Source organism: Bos grunniens, chromosome 20 (genome assembly GCF_055505025.1).
Source record: "Bos grunniens cultivar Pamir isolate PY7600 chromosome 20, Bosgru_T2T1.0, whole genome shotgun sequence".
Taxonomy (NCBI): domain Eukaryota; kingdom Metazoa; phylum Chordata; class Mammalia; order Artiodactyla; family Bovidae; genus Bos; species Bos grunniens.
The window spans coordinates 7,870,591-7,887,119 of NC_141184.1; the positions used below are offsets into that span (position 1 = coordinate 7,870,591).

Here is a 16,529-nt window from a genome sequence, read left to right on the forward strand (position 1 = left end):
ACTTAAATTCTTTAAACCTTAGAGTCTTCTTTTACAAAACGATGACCCAAAGGATAACCACCAGGCTGGGTAGATGTGAGGGTGAAGTGACTGGGTTGTTGTAAGGTGTGTAGGACAGGCCACAATACCTAGGGCTGTCTCTGTGAGCATCACTTCTTATCATCATCATCCTCCTCTCTTTATTTCCAATAACTGAATGTTAACTTGAAAATAATGAATAGGAAAAGAGGAAGATTAATTCAGCCTTTGAGAGAAATTGTGTAACCAGGAAATTAATATAATGATATTTCTTTATCATTTCTTGTTCCCTGAGGAAAAGCAAATGAATATCCCAAATTAGGAAGATTACATGTGTGCTCTGAGAACCCTGCAATTCTATAGGAATGAGACCTGGATACAGAAAAGTACCCTGTTCATAATGACGGGTTAAAAGAAAGAGAAAGAGGGTCGCTAATAACTTTATTTTTCCTACGGGTCCATTTCTTTGTTGCTGCTGCTGCTGCTAAGCCGCTTCAGTCGCGTCCAACCCTGTGTGACCCCATAGACGGCAGCCCACCAGGCTCCCCCGTCCCTGGGATTCTCCAGGCAAGAACACTGGAGTGGGTTGCCATTTCCTTCTCCAAGGTTGCTTTAATTTTTCAACATGCTTCTTATCCAATTTCTAAATTGCATTTTCTTTGTTTGGATTGTGATTTTAGGTCATTTTAATACTTAACACTATCTCTGCAATGAAGCAGGGTAAGAAAAAAAGAATATGTTTAGGATTATCTTTAGGGTCACTGTTGAGAAAAAAGCTGGTAGAAATAGCTTGAAAGAATATTTAAATTTAATTAAACAAGCTTATTACATAACGTGTAATAAAAAAATACATCAAGTCTTTATTCAGTTTGACAAAACATGCTTTGAATTAAAATGCAACTCCTTGGAGAATAGCAATACATTTTAAAAGTGGTGTTTTAATAGGCTGTTTGGGTTTTCCTGGCATTAAAATCTATCAAAACTCCACATGCAGCCATACCGTGCGGTTCGTGCAGACAGGCGTGAAAGCGTTGGTCCCACACGTGAATAACCGGTCACCACCCACCAACAGTACCCGAATGTAGTTCTGACATTCCTCCTGAAAAACAAAGGCAAACAACAACAAAAAAAAAACACGAGAAAAGGGATTAAGAGGCCTGAGCTCAAGAGGAAGGTGAATACGAAGATGTCTTGTCTGTTCAATAAATTAAAAGTTAATTGACCACTACAAACCCAACATACCACCTCCTCTCAGATACTGACGAAAAAATAACAACAAAAATCTTAAATAGTTTACCTTCGTCTGCACACTTGCTCAACAGAGGATATTTGTGAAGATTAATACATGTTCAGTTAAAATCTCAAAGCGTGTGTCTTCTTTTGATGAATGTGGTTTCATTTTGTGTTGTATCTGATAACAGTGCAAACTCTAAATTGCCTTTGACGTATGGTAGGAAAATAAATAAAGGAAACTACTTGAGTGCCTCATGAGACAGCAGTTTAGGAAACTTGCCCAGGAGCTTCAAAAACCATGGTGAATGCTCTCCAAAGACGAGAGTCACAAGTGAAGCTCTGATTACAACCAAAGCGAGTTTTAGATGAAGTTCTTAAACTGCTTTGTGTACGGCAAGAATCTGTAAACAGTTTTGATTTTTTTCATGAAAAAGTAAAATACAACTATAGCAAGTAAACAATGAGGGATGAAAGCCCATGCTAAGGGAGTGAATATTTTTTATGATTGCAAAACATACATATATATCAGGGGCATGGTCAAAGTAGTACAGGAACATTCAGCTACAAAGCTCTTCATTCAGCCAGCAGGAATTTACTGATGAGATACTCTATGGTAGAGACTGGGGAAGAAGTCACAATCTAGGCCTTTGTGTGTGGAATTTGCTCAGTCGTGTCCAGCTCTTTGTGACCCCAGGTACTGTAGTCCACCAGGCTCCTTGGTCTATGGAATTCCCCAGACAAGAATAGTGGAGTGGGTTGCTATTCCCTTCTCCAGGGGATCTTCCATACCCAGGGATCGAACCCAGGTCTCTTGCATTGCAGGCAGACTCTTTACCATCTGAGCCACCAGGGAAGCCTGCATGGAGGCCCTTGGCACAAAATTAAAATACATGGAGTTGTCCACACGCTCTATTAAGGAAGCACAGGAGAACAGCATAGTGCTAATTCTAGAGGGGAGGGGAGGGGAAGGGGGGAGGTACAGGAAGGCTTCCTGGAGGAGGTGACACCTAAGGTCAGTGTCAAAGGAAGAGTACGATTTGGTGCCACTTGGCACTTGCAGGATTTTTGCGAGAGAAGGAGGGAAAAGACATTTTCAAAATGAAGAATGGACTGTGCTGGAGAAAGCAGGGTGCTTTCACTGGGAACAGAGGAGGCACTGCACGAGCTGGGATGCCAGGCAGGGACCAGGTGTGTCTGGCCAGTGAGTGTGAGCATACTTTTTATTCAGAACGTGAACGGGCCAGTTTATATTTTCACTGCATGTGGTTTTGACCTGATCTGATGTTTGTTACTGAAGGACCAATCAGGAAGCCATGTGGATGCAAGCGAAGGCAGGAGACTGCAGACAGGTAAGGAAACCACGTCCATAATTCGTCCCTCCTCATTCTGTGCCTGGACCACTGTGCAAGGTGTGAGAGGGCAAAGCCAGGCTCCAGCAAATGGACAGGACGTGGGGACTGACCGGACACCGGGACCTAGAAGACGCTGCATGCCGACACACTGGTTTGACTCACAGGCTTCCCCAGTCAGGAGGATCTGGATTAAATGGCGCAGAGATGCTCTCTTCAATGAAACAGAGCCTCAGTCTCCAAGAAACATTGGTTTGCCGGAACGCAGCCTGCAGCATGGCCTAGCTGTGGATGTAAGATGAGCTAAAACACTTGAGTTTGCTTTCTAAACATAAAGTGAAATAGCAAAGGTAGATAATTTACCTAATATTACTGAGAGTGAAAGTGAAGTCGCTCAGTCGTGTTCGACTCTTTTTGGACCCCATGGCCTGTGGCCTACCAGGCTTCTCCTTCCATGGGATTTTCCAGGCACGAGTATTGGAGTGGGTTGCCATTTCCTTCTCCAGGGTGATTGTGGATTTTGAGATGAGATCAACCTGGATTAAGGTGGGCCCTTGTTTGTGCTCAGCTGCTCAGCTGTGGCAACTCTTTGCAACCCCATAGACTGTAGCCTGCCAGGCTCCTCTGTCCATAGACTTTTCCAGGCAACAATACCGGAGTGGGTTGCCATTTCCTACTCCAACCTAATATTACTATTACCAATAATAGTAACCAATTAGCACTGGCTGCTAATCTGAAGTACTTTGAGGAAAAAAAGGAGAGAATAAAAGATGGACGTTAACTATTAGAAGAATTCAGAAATGAGTGTAAACAGAAGACAAAAGCTGGTGCTCGGTGACAGCCTTAGGGATAGGATGGGGAGGGAGGTGGCAGGGGAGGTTCAGGAGGGAGGGGACACATGTATGCCTGTGGCTGATTTATACTGATGCATGGCAGAAATCATCACAATATTGTAAAGCAATTATCCTCCAATTAAAATAAATAAATACATTAAAAACAAACTGCATAACAGAGGATGAGATGGTTGGATGGCATCACCGACTCAATGGACACGAGTTTGAGCAAACTCCGGGAGTTGGTGATGGACAGGGAGGCCTGGCGTGCTGCGGTCCATGGGGTCACAAAGAGTCAGACACGACTGAGGGACTGAACTGAACTGAAAAAGGTACATCAGATGCGGAGGCTTGTTCTGTTCTGCTCTGCTTTGTTTTTATAGCTGGGGAAAGGGAAGACGAGTTCTAAAGAGAAAGAACAAAACCAGACTTCAAAAAGGCGCATTGGTCTCCTTTCCCAGGCTCTGGGAGCTTTGGCTCCGAGAACACAGAGGAGGGTGTGCAGCTGTGGAAAGCAGAGGGGCACAGAGACAGGATCACGGCCATGGTGGGAACACCAGCTCTAACCGCATAAATGAAGGGGCTCCAGAGAGACATCTCGGGGAACACAGGGCTCAGAGTGCTCTGGATGGCCGGAGCGGACAGAACAGACCCAGCGGTGATGCTGTAACAATGAATGAGAGAAGATTACAAACGGCACAGAGACTTTTAGGGGTGGGAGTTTGTTTCTGCTGCTGCTTTTAGACCTCTTTTAAGAATTGGGTCAAAATGTAAGAGAAACATTTTGTTGATTTTCCTAAGCAGGAGACTGACGCAGGTAGAAATAAGCTAGAGACAGTCACATCACAGGGAACTTGGGGGCAAGGCTGAGTTATTAGAAGAGAATCATTCCTGTTGAAAGAGGTGGTCTCATGGCTGAGTCCTACAGACGCTCTGAAGAAAAGCAAGGGTCTCTCACTGATTATGGGAAGAGAAACAATCAAGATACCACATGTGGTATTTATCTTCATCTCCCCAAAGAAAGACAGTGTAAAGAAGGCTGCAGGTCAATAACCGTCTTGAAGGTCCATCACAGACTTGATGGAGAACCAGAAAGGTGGCTGGGGATGTGATAATTCAGATGCTGACACATGTCAGAGCAGAGGGACAAGTCATCCAACCAGTTACCCACACACAAAAAAAAAATCTTGGAAAAATATATGAGAGAAGATACCAAATTATCTCAATTAGTAAAAAGTATGTTCTGGTAGTCAGGCCCCTTGAGAATACCCGCTCGTCCCGGAAGGCACTGCCGGCTGGGAAGGGCAGTGTGTGCCCACGTGTCCCTAGTCAGCTCCTCCATTTCTTTGTTTTTTCTTTTTTTACATTCTGTTTTGCTTAGATTTTCCCCAGTTTCTCATTTAAAAAAAAGAAAAGTTGTTTTTGATGTATTTATAAACCAAAACTTGGTGTGTGTGACCTGCACAGGTTGTTAGCATCCAATCTGAAAGAATCTTCCATGCTTGGGACAATTAAGAATAAAGAGTACAGAATAAAAGCAGTACTGTAGAGTACCACCTTCACTGATTAACTCACAGGTTTCTAAATATTGGCACTTTGGATGAAAGTGTTGTTTACCCCCTACATCACCAGGTTCCCAGGCAGGATGGTGGTTCCTTTTTCTTCTCTGGAGTTAACCTGTTTAGGAGCAGAATCTGACAACCAGGAAGCAGAACTATAGGATCCAGCAGGAGAACAATGCACAGAACACTGGATTCTAATCCAAACTCTCCCACTGACCAGCAGAATCATTCTAGGAACTTGGTGTTTAAAATACTGAGATGAGATCACAAACAAGAAGCTTTCAAAAATTATAAAGTATAATACGTGCATAAAGGAACTCTTTTATTCCCTTAATAATCGGCTGTGTTTCCTTTGTAAAGCTGTTAAAGGTCACGGTGGGAAGGACTTTGGTTTAGACATAATGACCCCAAGCAGACAAAGAGCTCTTGTTGGATTACAAGTGAACTGACTATTTACGTTTAAAATAATATTTGTGTCAAACACATTTAAATAGTTCTAGAAGCCAGATTCTATAATGGGGTTTCAAAAATAATGAACAACAACAGATTTTATTAGAAAACTGTTTTGAACCCACAAACAACATAAGAGTTCACCCTCCCTTTCTCGTAGATGGAATGTTTAAGATCCTTTCAGGCCAAGTCACCCCCTTTCTCCCAAGGGAGCTGGAAAAGTTTAAGTGGAACTGAATTCAAAGCTCACGAAGAACTGGCAGTCTCCACCCACCCTTCTCTGCTAAACAGGCCCAAATCAAAGATCTGGCGATGTTTTCTTGACCCCGAGTCCCTAAATGGTCACTTTAAAGGGCTGCACATGAAATGATGCTCAGGCTGATCCCAACTGCACGGGGAATCTTGAGGAAATGCGTCCTCTCTCTTCCCACCCCTGCAGTCTGGGGAGGAATGTTCTACCCAGGGAACAGAGTGGGCGTGGATGGTACGACCCCCACAGCCACAGCCCCCTCACCCATGCTCCACATTCCTGTTGCTACAGTAAAATGCATTATGTGGAGACGCACAGACCACTTTCTTTTTTTTTCCCTTAGGGTAGGAAAAAATGAGTTCACTCAAAATGGCTGGCATTTTTCTCATTTTTGAGATGTCACATTTTGCCTTATTCTTTTTTATTTCAGGGAGAGGGGAAACTGTCAATCTGTGTGTAAAATTTTCATATTACTATAGCACCAACCAAAAGATAATTGAATTCCTATTTCTAAGCCCTGGGCGACTAAGAAAATCCAAATTCCACTGCGCTCCCCCAAATAGATGTTATATTTTAGTCAAAGGAACTCGATGGAAGCGTTTTCTGATCTGGGCTCTGAAAGCGTCAGCACAGGGAAACTAGGGGTGTGTGACCTTCGAATTCAGAGACTAGCCCTGGGGAGTGGGTTATTTCCTCCCCTTCTGGGTTCCAAGAGCAGGGCTCAGGTCTTTAAGAAAGCAACTGGGAGGCTAAATAAGAGAAAGGAACTCATGGGAAAAAAACGAAGAGCCCGGGAGGTCCCTCTGCTCTCCCTGCCCTTGGACCAGCCCAGCAGCATGGTCTAGGTTCTCTGCTTCCTAATTCTATCATTTTGTGCCAGGGAACTTCACCGCACACAGTTCTGCTACAAAACCAAATTCTATTACAACCAAGCTCAGGTTGCTCAAAACTCGTCTGTGAGTTTATCAGCATACTTCATGCAGCCTAAAAGAACATGTAGTTTCTCTTTCCCACAGTGTTGGCACTTTGAAACTCATCTTCATCTGTCTTATAGTCATCTTAAAAAAAAAAAACCTCTATCCACAAACGCAGTTTGAATCAGTTTCTAATTACTGAGCTTTGCCATTGTTCTTAGCCGATTAAAACCAGAAACATGTGGAACGTAAAGGTATGATTTCCTTTGAAAACGTTTGTTTTGCTCGTTTTCTTTCTGTGTATCAGCAAGCCTCAATTACATATAATAATGATTCAACCCTTCTGTGAATCAAAAGTACACTCCTAATGAGCACGAAAGACGGTCTTTGCAGTGTGTTCTCTGGCTTTTACTTGCTTAATTTCTAAGCACCAAACAACCAATGATCACAGCTTAAGGCAAAATATGGGCCAATTTTGATTCAGTAGAAGCGACTCTGCACCCCGAAGAGTAATAATCTACTAGTATAAGGTTACCACAAGATTGTTTTAAAATTAAAGACTCATAGACTATAAGCAGGAGGAATCTTGGCTAGATTAAGTAATCGAATATTCTCCTGTAACACGTAGGAGACTGAAGTCCACAGAGACGAAGAGGATTAACTGTGATTTTTTTAAAGTCCATGAAATGAATACATAAGTAAGATTGATATGAAATACGAAAGGACTCTTAGGGAGAGTAAAATCTAACACAGACAATGTAAAAGTTGTCAATATATTTCCCATCTTGGGTAATTACAGCCAGAATTTTCAACCGAGTCATAGTCTGGCAATGTCTGGAGACATTTTTGGTTATTTTTGGTTGTCCTGATGGGTGAGAGGAATTACCAGCATCCAGCACATAGAGGCCAAGACCCTATTAAACATGCACCAATAACAGGACAGACTTCACAGCGGGGAGTGATCCAGCCCCAACATCAGGAATGCTGAGAGCAGAGCCCAAATGAAGGGTCCTGCGTTTGTTCACTCCATAGTGGAGTGAAGTTGAACAGCCACCACAGGCTGGGATCAACATGAATCCACTGGCCCAGCTCCCAGTTGAGGAGTTGGGGGGCTGGGTAATTAACATGCAGACTGACCAGGAAATACAAACAGCTACTGAGAAGCGATGCAGTGGTGTATGCTGGAGATGGAGGGTATTGTGGGACAGGTGAGGCAAGAATGCCCACCGACAGGGGACACACAAGTCCAGGGAGATGGGTGAGGGAGGGTGGAATGATAGCAAGGAGGTGGGGAAGGGTTAGGATGGAGCTCTAGAGGTGGAAGAGGGCACAGCCACCCCCAGACCCAGGGCTACCAACTACACATATTCTCAGACAAGCCTTAGGACAGGCAGGTGTCAATAGGATTTTTGGCTAGGTTTCCCAAAACTGACTAGTGCTGCTCATGGGTGTATCATAGCCCCAGTAAGCAGGAAGAGGAGGACAAAGATCCAAAGTCCTAGAGGAAGATGAAGACAAGACAATAAAGAGGGAAAAGAGGACAAGTGAAAGGTTTTTCCAGTGGTCACATATGGATGTGAGAGCTGGACCACAAAGAAAGCTGAGCACCGAAGAATTGATGCTTTTGAACTGCGGTGTTGGAGAAGACTCTTGAGAGTCCCTTGGACTGCAAGGAGATCCAACCAGTCCATCCTAAAGGAAATCAGTCCTGAGTGTTCATTGGAAGGACTGATGTTGAAACTGAAGCTCCAATACTTTGGCCACCCAATGTGAAGAGCTGACTCATTTAAAAAGACCCTGATGCTGGGAAAGGTTGAAGGCGGGAGAAGGGGATGACAGAGGATGAGACAGTTGGATGGCATCACCGACTCAATGTACATGAGTTTGGGTAAGCTTCGGGAGTTGGTGATGGACAGGGAGGCCTGGCGTGCTGCAGTCCATGGGGTCGTAAAGAGTTGTACACGACTGAGTGACTGAACTGAACTGAAGAGGGAGAAAAAAGCCCAAGGACCCTGGGGTCACCAGTGTCACCAGACAAAAGGACAGCATTGGCCTGAGAACCTTGGCCAGAGCAGTCAGCGTTTCCCATCAGTGGATCTTACTAGAAGGAAGAAAGTCGTGTTTCCAGGCCTCACACCCAAGCTGATCTGATTCCACCCTTTTCACTGCTCAGTCCAGAGGGTCTTCCTTGAAGAATTCCTTGTGTGCCAAGGAACAAGGAGCAAAAGTGCAGGAATCCACCCATCGAACACGTAAGTGTTAGAGGGCGGAGAGGAAAAGCATATAGGAAGCCCCTTTTCAAAATCTTTATACATAATGTATACAAATTCCACTGTATTTCTTATAGAGGTAAAAAAATTTAATACGTTCTGATTCATTTATTTTGGGGGGAATTTTAAGAGACGCTATTCTGATCCTTTGGAACTTGGTGCTACCTTTAAATCATCTGTGTCTCTGATGACTTATCTCAGAGGAATTTTTGAGGTTAAATAACTTTCAGTAAATAGCCTTCAGCAACTTTTGCTTTTTTATTAATGTCTCCAAGTGTTTCTCTAGCTAGGATGGCATTTTCTTCCTCCTCTTCCTTGTTTCTAGCTCTTTCCTCAGTTTTGGGAAACTGAATGACTAAGTGTGCTGAGACCTGCCTCCGTGTATGTCTCTCAGAACTGTTGATTTAAAAGACAAAGAAACAGGGGATGAAACTGGATAAAATAAAGAATAGAACAGTCTTGGACAAACACAGGTGGTGTGAGGATACTTCACCAGCGCCCTCTCTTCATTTACTGTATATCCCCCAAGCTCTTGGCCTTGGGACCACACTTTGCACAGGAAGCCCTCTCTGCCGCTGTGTGTCTGCTTCTTCTGTAACCCCAAGTGTGATTCACATCAGAAAGGCCCACATTCCAATAAAGTAAGATGATCACTAACAGAATGATCCCTGGTGGTTCAAATGGTAAGGAGTCTGCCTGCAATGCTGGAGAGCCGGGTTCGATCCCTGGGTCAAGAAGATCCCCTGGAGAGGGGAATGGCAACCCACTCCAGTACTCTTGCCTGGGAAATCCCACAGACAGAGGAAGCTGGCAGGCTACAGTCCATGGGGTTGCAAAGAGTTGGACACGGCTGAGCGACTTCACTTTCTTTCAACAGAATGAAACATCATGAGCTTATGGACCAGCTCCAGAAGAATTCCTTCAGGATGATCCAGTGTGATATTCTTGAAATATAAAATTCCTTGAAAAAAGGACTCAGACCTCTTACTGAGCCGACCAGTTGTGTGAATGTAGATTGAAGAATTAATGTTTTTGAACTGTGGTGCTGGAGAAGACTCTCGAGAGTCCCTTGGACAGCAAGGAGATCAAACCAGTCAATCCTCAAGGAAATCAACCCTGAATATTCATTAGAAGGTCTGATGCTGAAGCTGAAATTCTACTACTTTGGCCACCTGAGGCAAAGAGCCAACTCTTTAGAAAAGACCCTGATGCTGGGCAAGATTGGAGGCAGGAGGAGAAGGGGATGACAGAGGATGAGATGGTTGGATGGCATCACCGACTCAATGGACATGAGTTCAGGCAAACTCCGGGAGATAGTGAAGGACAGGGAAGCCTGGCATGCTGCAGTCTGTGGGGTCATGACAGAGTGACTGAACAGCAAGACCTGTGATGTGCACAGGAATTCAAGAAATGTATCTCCAACCTTAGCGATAATTTTTCCTTGGGAACTTACGGATGTAGATATTCATTCGGAGACAGACAGAGAGAGCGAGCTCGTTTTAAAGATGTGTGTGTTAGTCACTCAGTCATGTCTGACTCTTTGCGACCCCTTGGACTATTCCCCGCCAGGCTACTCTGTGCCTGGGATTCTCCAGGCAAGAATACTGGAGTGGGTTGCCATTCCCTTCTCCAGGGGATCTTCCCAACCCAAGGATCAAACCAATGTCTCTTGCATTGCAGGCAGATGCTTTACTATCTGAACTACTAGGGAAGGCTCTATATTTTAAAATATGTTAAACATATTTTAAAGATATGTTAAGATGCATTATTAAAACTTTTGATCTAATAATTAGATTTATTATATAATCACTTCCTGGATGAGCTGCAAGATATGATTGCTGTGCTGTGCTCATTTGCTCAGTTGTGTCCAACTCTTTGTGACTCCAAGGACCGTAGCCTCCCAGACTCCACTGTCTGTGGAATTTTCCAGGCAAGAATAATGGAATGGGTTGCCATTTGCTCCTCCAGGGAACCTTTCCAACCCAGAGATCAAACCTGTATCTCTTGTATTGCAGGCAGATTCTTTGAACCACTGAGCCATCCAGGAAGCCCATAGCAATGATTAGGGGGAATTAAAATAGTATTTTCAAAATTCAGGTCCATATTTTTCTAAATAACATCATAATCAATTAATTTCATGTCTCATTCTAATGATTGGGAGGGCAAATTAGATCTGCAATGTTCTGAATCCTAACAACTGATTATTGTTCATCTTACTTTTGAACGGTAGAACCTTGAGAATTTCCTGCGTGTATATTTTGAACCTTGCTTCATTTTCCAGTTTCCATGGCATCATAATCAGGAATAACCTTCATATGGAAATGTTCTATATACCGGCCTCCAAGTCAGTGATGACACGCCCATAACAGCGTCCTCCTTACCTGGGACTTGCCTTTGCTGTAACAGGCCTTCTTGGTTGCTTCATCACACTCCCATTCCACAGCCTGTAGGAAACACCAACATGACAGCAACTATTAGGACTTTGACTGAATAAAAGGAAAATAAATAATAAGGCATCAGTACCCAGAAGAGGTAACACAGAGAGGCCATGGCACCTAACATTTTCATACTAAAAAAGTGTACACAAAATGCATGTCTTCCTGTCATGTGGGCTTACACTGAGCTTTCAAAGGGAAGCATTTTAAAGGACTCAGTATTTTCATTCATGCAGCAATAATGTGATATTTCAAGCGTCACCATAAGACAGGCACATGCTATGAGTTGGTGACTCTGACACACTGATGACAGAAACATTCACTTCAGTGCATCACAGAATAGATTCTGAAGATGCTGAGAACAGAAGCCTTGAAACAAACTGATCTAAATCCTCATTTAGATGTGTACATCTTATTTGAATAGTCTGTCATTTATCAATATTAATAGATAATGAAGCGAGGTTGACTGCATGTATCCCTACTCCCCAAACACACATATAGATGATGAATAGTCAATAAAATAAGCAGCTCATGCAAAGCCCAGCTACTACTTCCTCCCAAAGCCACTAATTTCCATACTCTCATTAGCTCCCACTAAATACTGAGAGCTACAGCTTCTAAATTTCTTCCCTCACTTTCTAGATCTAACTCACGCTGATCAATTTGACATGAATCCTTTGACATCTGATGCTAACTCACAAGTGGACCTGTGATTAGTCAACATAATGTACACTTACTTCACAGGAGAAATGATGCTTGCAAGCTTTAACGGCTGGTATGTTGAGACTGGGAATCATATTTTGAACAGATTTAAGCGTCTGCAGTATTTATATTTTCTACTGTTTTATGGAATGTGCACTTTCATAGGGCCAAAATGTTTCCTTTATTCTGTCTGTCTGTCATCACAATTTTATCCTATTTTCCTGTTACAGTTGGATTTCTGAAGAATTTAAGAGTTCTGAAGAACCAGATGAATCATTACCAGAAAAAAAAATTGAGGTGAGGGACAATGTGTTTTTAGTTTGGATTACTGCTACATAATAAACTAAGTGAAAAAATTCTAATGTTAAATATTATGCAAGAGAATAAAGGCTTCACTCTTACTTCTAAAAAGAATGTTTTTTTTTTTCCTAACTCTTCTAAACTGAGGAAAATAACAAAAGTCATATCAACACCATTATCTAACATCTACTGTTCTCCAAAGAATGTTACATAAGAGATTAAAACATAAAACACCACATTTTCCAAATCTTATCTTGCTTATCAAATATGAATCCACAAGAAAAGTGTTCTAGCGAGAACCACTTCAGGGCCTTTCAAACAGAAACAATATTACAACTGTTTTCCCCTGCGCAGACTTAGAGATTTCTGTCCGTGTCAACATCTGATGAAAGAATTGGTTCTTTCTTCCTGTGATGTTTTCCTGTTCATAATGCTTAATGGCACCAAGAAGGTTAGAGCTAATTAGCATCTAATGCAAACAAATGACTTGAGTTTCACACTAGAGAGACAGATCCTTTTATGAGAAGTGGTGACACCTCAGAGAAGAGACAAGAGCTTCACATACAGTTGCATAATTATATATCTCCAGGAAGCACAGATAAAACAAGTGCATTGCTGCAGTTCTGAGTGGAGTGTCCCTTTAGCAGACCTCTGTATAAAAGCTCATCCTGTTGTTTTCGTTGAAATAAAGACACCCATGTCTTCACACTTCCTAAGGTGAGGGCATGTCTATGTGTTTAGTTGCTCAGTCATGTCTGAGTCTTTGCCACCCCATGGACTGTGTCCATGGGATTCTCCAGCCAAGAATACTGGAGTGAGTTGCTGTTCCCTTCTCCAGGGGATATTCCTGACCCAGGGATCAAACCTGGGTCTCCTGCACTGCAGGTAGATTCTTCACCATCTGAGCCACCAGGGAAGCCCCGCCTTCACCCTTACTTCACTATGATATTACAGTTGTTGCTTAATCCCTAAGTTATATGACTCTTTTGTGACTCCATAGACTATAGCCCTCCAGACTCCTTCTGTCCCTGATATTTCACAGGCAAGAATACTGAAGTAGGTTGCCATTTCCTTCTTCAGGGGATCTTCCCAACCCAGGGTCAAACTTGTGTCTCCTGCACTGGCAAGCAGGTTCTTCACCACTAGAGGCACCAGGCAAGCCCACAGTATGATACAGTCTTTAGCAAAGTAGACCCCGATACAACTTGGATTTTATATCATCAAGGGGACTTAGTTATATATCACAAAGAGGAATTTCTGTTGCATAATTGCTGGGCAAATTATTCAGTGCAATGTTTTCGATAATGGGGCATTCCTAGTGGCTCTCACTGGTCTAGTGAATTTGTTGAAGGTTCAACAGTACTGCGCTCTTCAGTAAACTTAAGAGCTGAAAGAAGCAGTTAGTGCCGGAGCTACTGGAAGAATATTTATCAAATGCCATCAAAATTCAAATCCTTCTGCTGAAATGGCAAACAATCAGCTTCCCATGTTTGCCTAACATCCAAGTAGCCTTTGCATTTTCAAGATAAACACTGGCCAAGGATTGGAAGGGGATAGTGATAGGAAAAAAAACTGTGACAGTTCTTGAGCATATATCACTACCTTATCCAGTTTACCCAGGAAGAGCAATTGTTCACGTAAGTTTATTAGACCAACAGAAAACGGAAAAAAACTGACAGATTTTCCTGAAGATGGTTATTAAAAGTAGCAAAATTGCTTTCCTGTGGCATTTTTATTACAGTATATCAAGTTTCCAATAATATTCAAATCCAGAATTAAATACTGTGATTATGTAGCTATTCTCTTGATTCACTTTCACCCTGACTAGAAGACAGGATAAAGGGAAATTATATTAAGAAGAGAGCTGAACTATCTTTTGTACAGTTGAACACATGTGATTGGATATCCCAGAATTCGAAAAAGAATGGAGTAGGGAAATGTATCTTTTCCGGATTGGCCTAAAATTGGGTGTTCCAGACAAGCCCCTTATTTTTTGTTCATTCAGCAAACTAGACTTTACCTATACGACCAGGTGGCAGCAATGGATAAAGACACTTTCACTGGGGAGAAATCTGAATTTCAGTGGGACTCTCCAGTATCAGATTTTTTCAAAGTTTCTCAGTTATTCTGCTTGAAGTAGATTATGTTTTAGCCTGGTCACAACTTTTCTTTATTCAATAAGATTTATTGTGCAGAATGAAATTCTTTCATAATTTTGGAACAAATTCCACTATGATTTACGAAGCCATCTTTCTGGTTGACTTGCATTTTAAGACACTTTCTACCCATGCAAACCTGTCTTTATGACAGTCACCACAAAGGCTAAGACATTCTACATTTCAGACCTCAATGCAACACTTGTGATCATATTTTCCGTCTCTGTTTCTTTTACTTCTTTAATTTCTGTCATCTCTTGTCTTTTTCTGTTGCATAAGACGTGGCAGAGAAAAGATATCTTAATGTTTGGCTCTATTCTGTATTTAGTCTTCATTATATTTTTCAACAGCAGACATGCTGCAGTGATAATATGGTTACCTGGATATCCAAAGGCAATAAGTTTGAAATATCTACAGCCTAAAAGACACAAAGATTCCGGTTTGTGACACAACTGTAAATAGTTAGAAATACTATCTGTGCTATTCAACAACGTACAGAAGTTCTGCTTTATGCACACACATTTACCACTCTCTCATTTAATATTCATTAACTACCGACCAAGGACAAGACACCAATAGATAACGAGCGAAATAAGGAAACACACACACAGAGATAATATTCACACAGACATTAATTTACAATAAAATGTAAGTGACTTCTGTCAGCCTAGACAGCATCAGGCTAAATCTGAGAATGCATCCAAAGTCATTTGTGCTGTTACAGAAGCATGTTCATCTCAGAATCCAGTGGTACACTGAAACTCACAACATCTTTAACTTTCAGGAAGTGACAGAACTTTCAGAGAGAGCAGGTTTACCAAAAATCACGTTATACCTGCAGAAATCCTGTGTGTGTCAAAGCATTTACTGTTTCGTGATACAGTACACTGTTCCCTGTCATGCACACATACACACACATGTTCAGGTTAGGATAAACAGAACTGTGATCTCTGAAGTAAATAGGACGTGAGAAAGAAAAAAAAAGATTGGCTCCTTTTACGGACGAGTTACATACATATAAATCCACAGTTCGTGGAAGTATATAAACAAAGCTGTGTATGATCACATTCTGCAGACAGAGAAGTTAATTAGACAGGGACCAGCCAAGGCAGATACTTTTCATAAAAATGAAGAGAACAACATTCTAGGCAGATGGGCCAACACTCTTTCAGCAGATGGCTTTGCTAATTAGATACTGGCAAAAGATAACATGAAAAAAAAAAAAAAAACTAGTTTAATTACACAGTGCCAAAAATTAACAACCACCTGAGGGCTTTTTTAAAAAATATGTTTGCATTCATATTATTATGTCATGGATTTCTCTGAAATGCTGGAGAATGTTAAATTGTCATGATGATTATAAACAAATTGCCAGGGACTGTGAGATTGTATGTGTTCAAAAGAGAAGCAAAATGCAAACGAGTTGGAATTCGAAACAGTTGTGATTTTTATGCGACCTGAGTCAAGCGTCAATCTAGTTATCCTTGGGCAAAGGCAGCTTCGATAATTATTTTAGGGGTCACACTTGATAGGTTCAAAACAAGTGGCAGTTGGGAATTCCCTGGCAGTTCAGTGGTTAGACTCTGCACTTCCATCGCAGGGGGCCTGGGTTTGATCCCTGAACTAGGAGACTGGGGGCCCTTGAGATGTTAAGGTGTGCACTGCAAGACATAAAGCGGAAAAGAGCTGAGTCATTTTGAAAGGATTTGTCCAGTCTGCCTCTGTGTCTCTACTTCTTAGTGGATATTAAGTGTATTCATTCACTTTTAGAGTCAATTGGCTGTACACCTACATTTACGTCTATGGCAAATGTAGGCAAGCCCACTTTATTCTTACTGGCGGTTTCCAAATCAGAGAATTGGAAGGGGACGTTCATCATATTTTCTAACTACTGTTTTTTGATTCTTACAAAACTGAAGTCATCCAACATTAGAGAAACATCTGAACCTCAGAGAGTCCTGTACAAGCGTGTTATAATGATTGTTTAAATCCTTATATATCAAAGCCCAAGATTTTCTTCCACAAAATAATACCAAGTCAAACTTCCTTTGATCACT

At 42.0% G+C, this 16,529-nt stretch overlaps 1 protein-coding gene across 6 annotated transcripts in view; it reads right to left on the bottom strand.

Moving 5' to 3' along the window:
• The window catches only part of SEMA5A (semaphorin 5A), a 567,470-nt gene that overhangs the window by 195,688 nt on the left and 355,253 nt on the right, over positions 1-16,529 (bottom strand). For all 6 annotated transcript variants that reach the window (XM_086361189.1, XM_086361183.1, XM_086361185.1 and 3 more), the window contains 2 exons: positions 11,261-11,323; positions 1,019-1,117 (listed from right to left, as the gene is read on the bottom strand). Coding sequence is in view for 5 of the 6 variants with exons in the window: in XM_086361183.1 (XP_086217309.1) it covers positions 1,019-1,117; positions 11,261-11,323 (162 nt within the window). In the remaining variant the exon portion in view is untranslated. The remainder of the gene's footprint in view (positions 1-1,018; positions 1,118-11,260; positions 11,324-16,529) is intronic.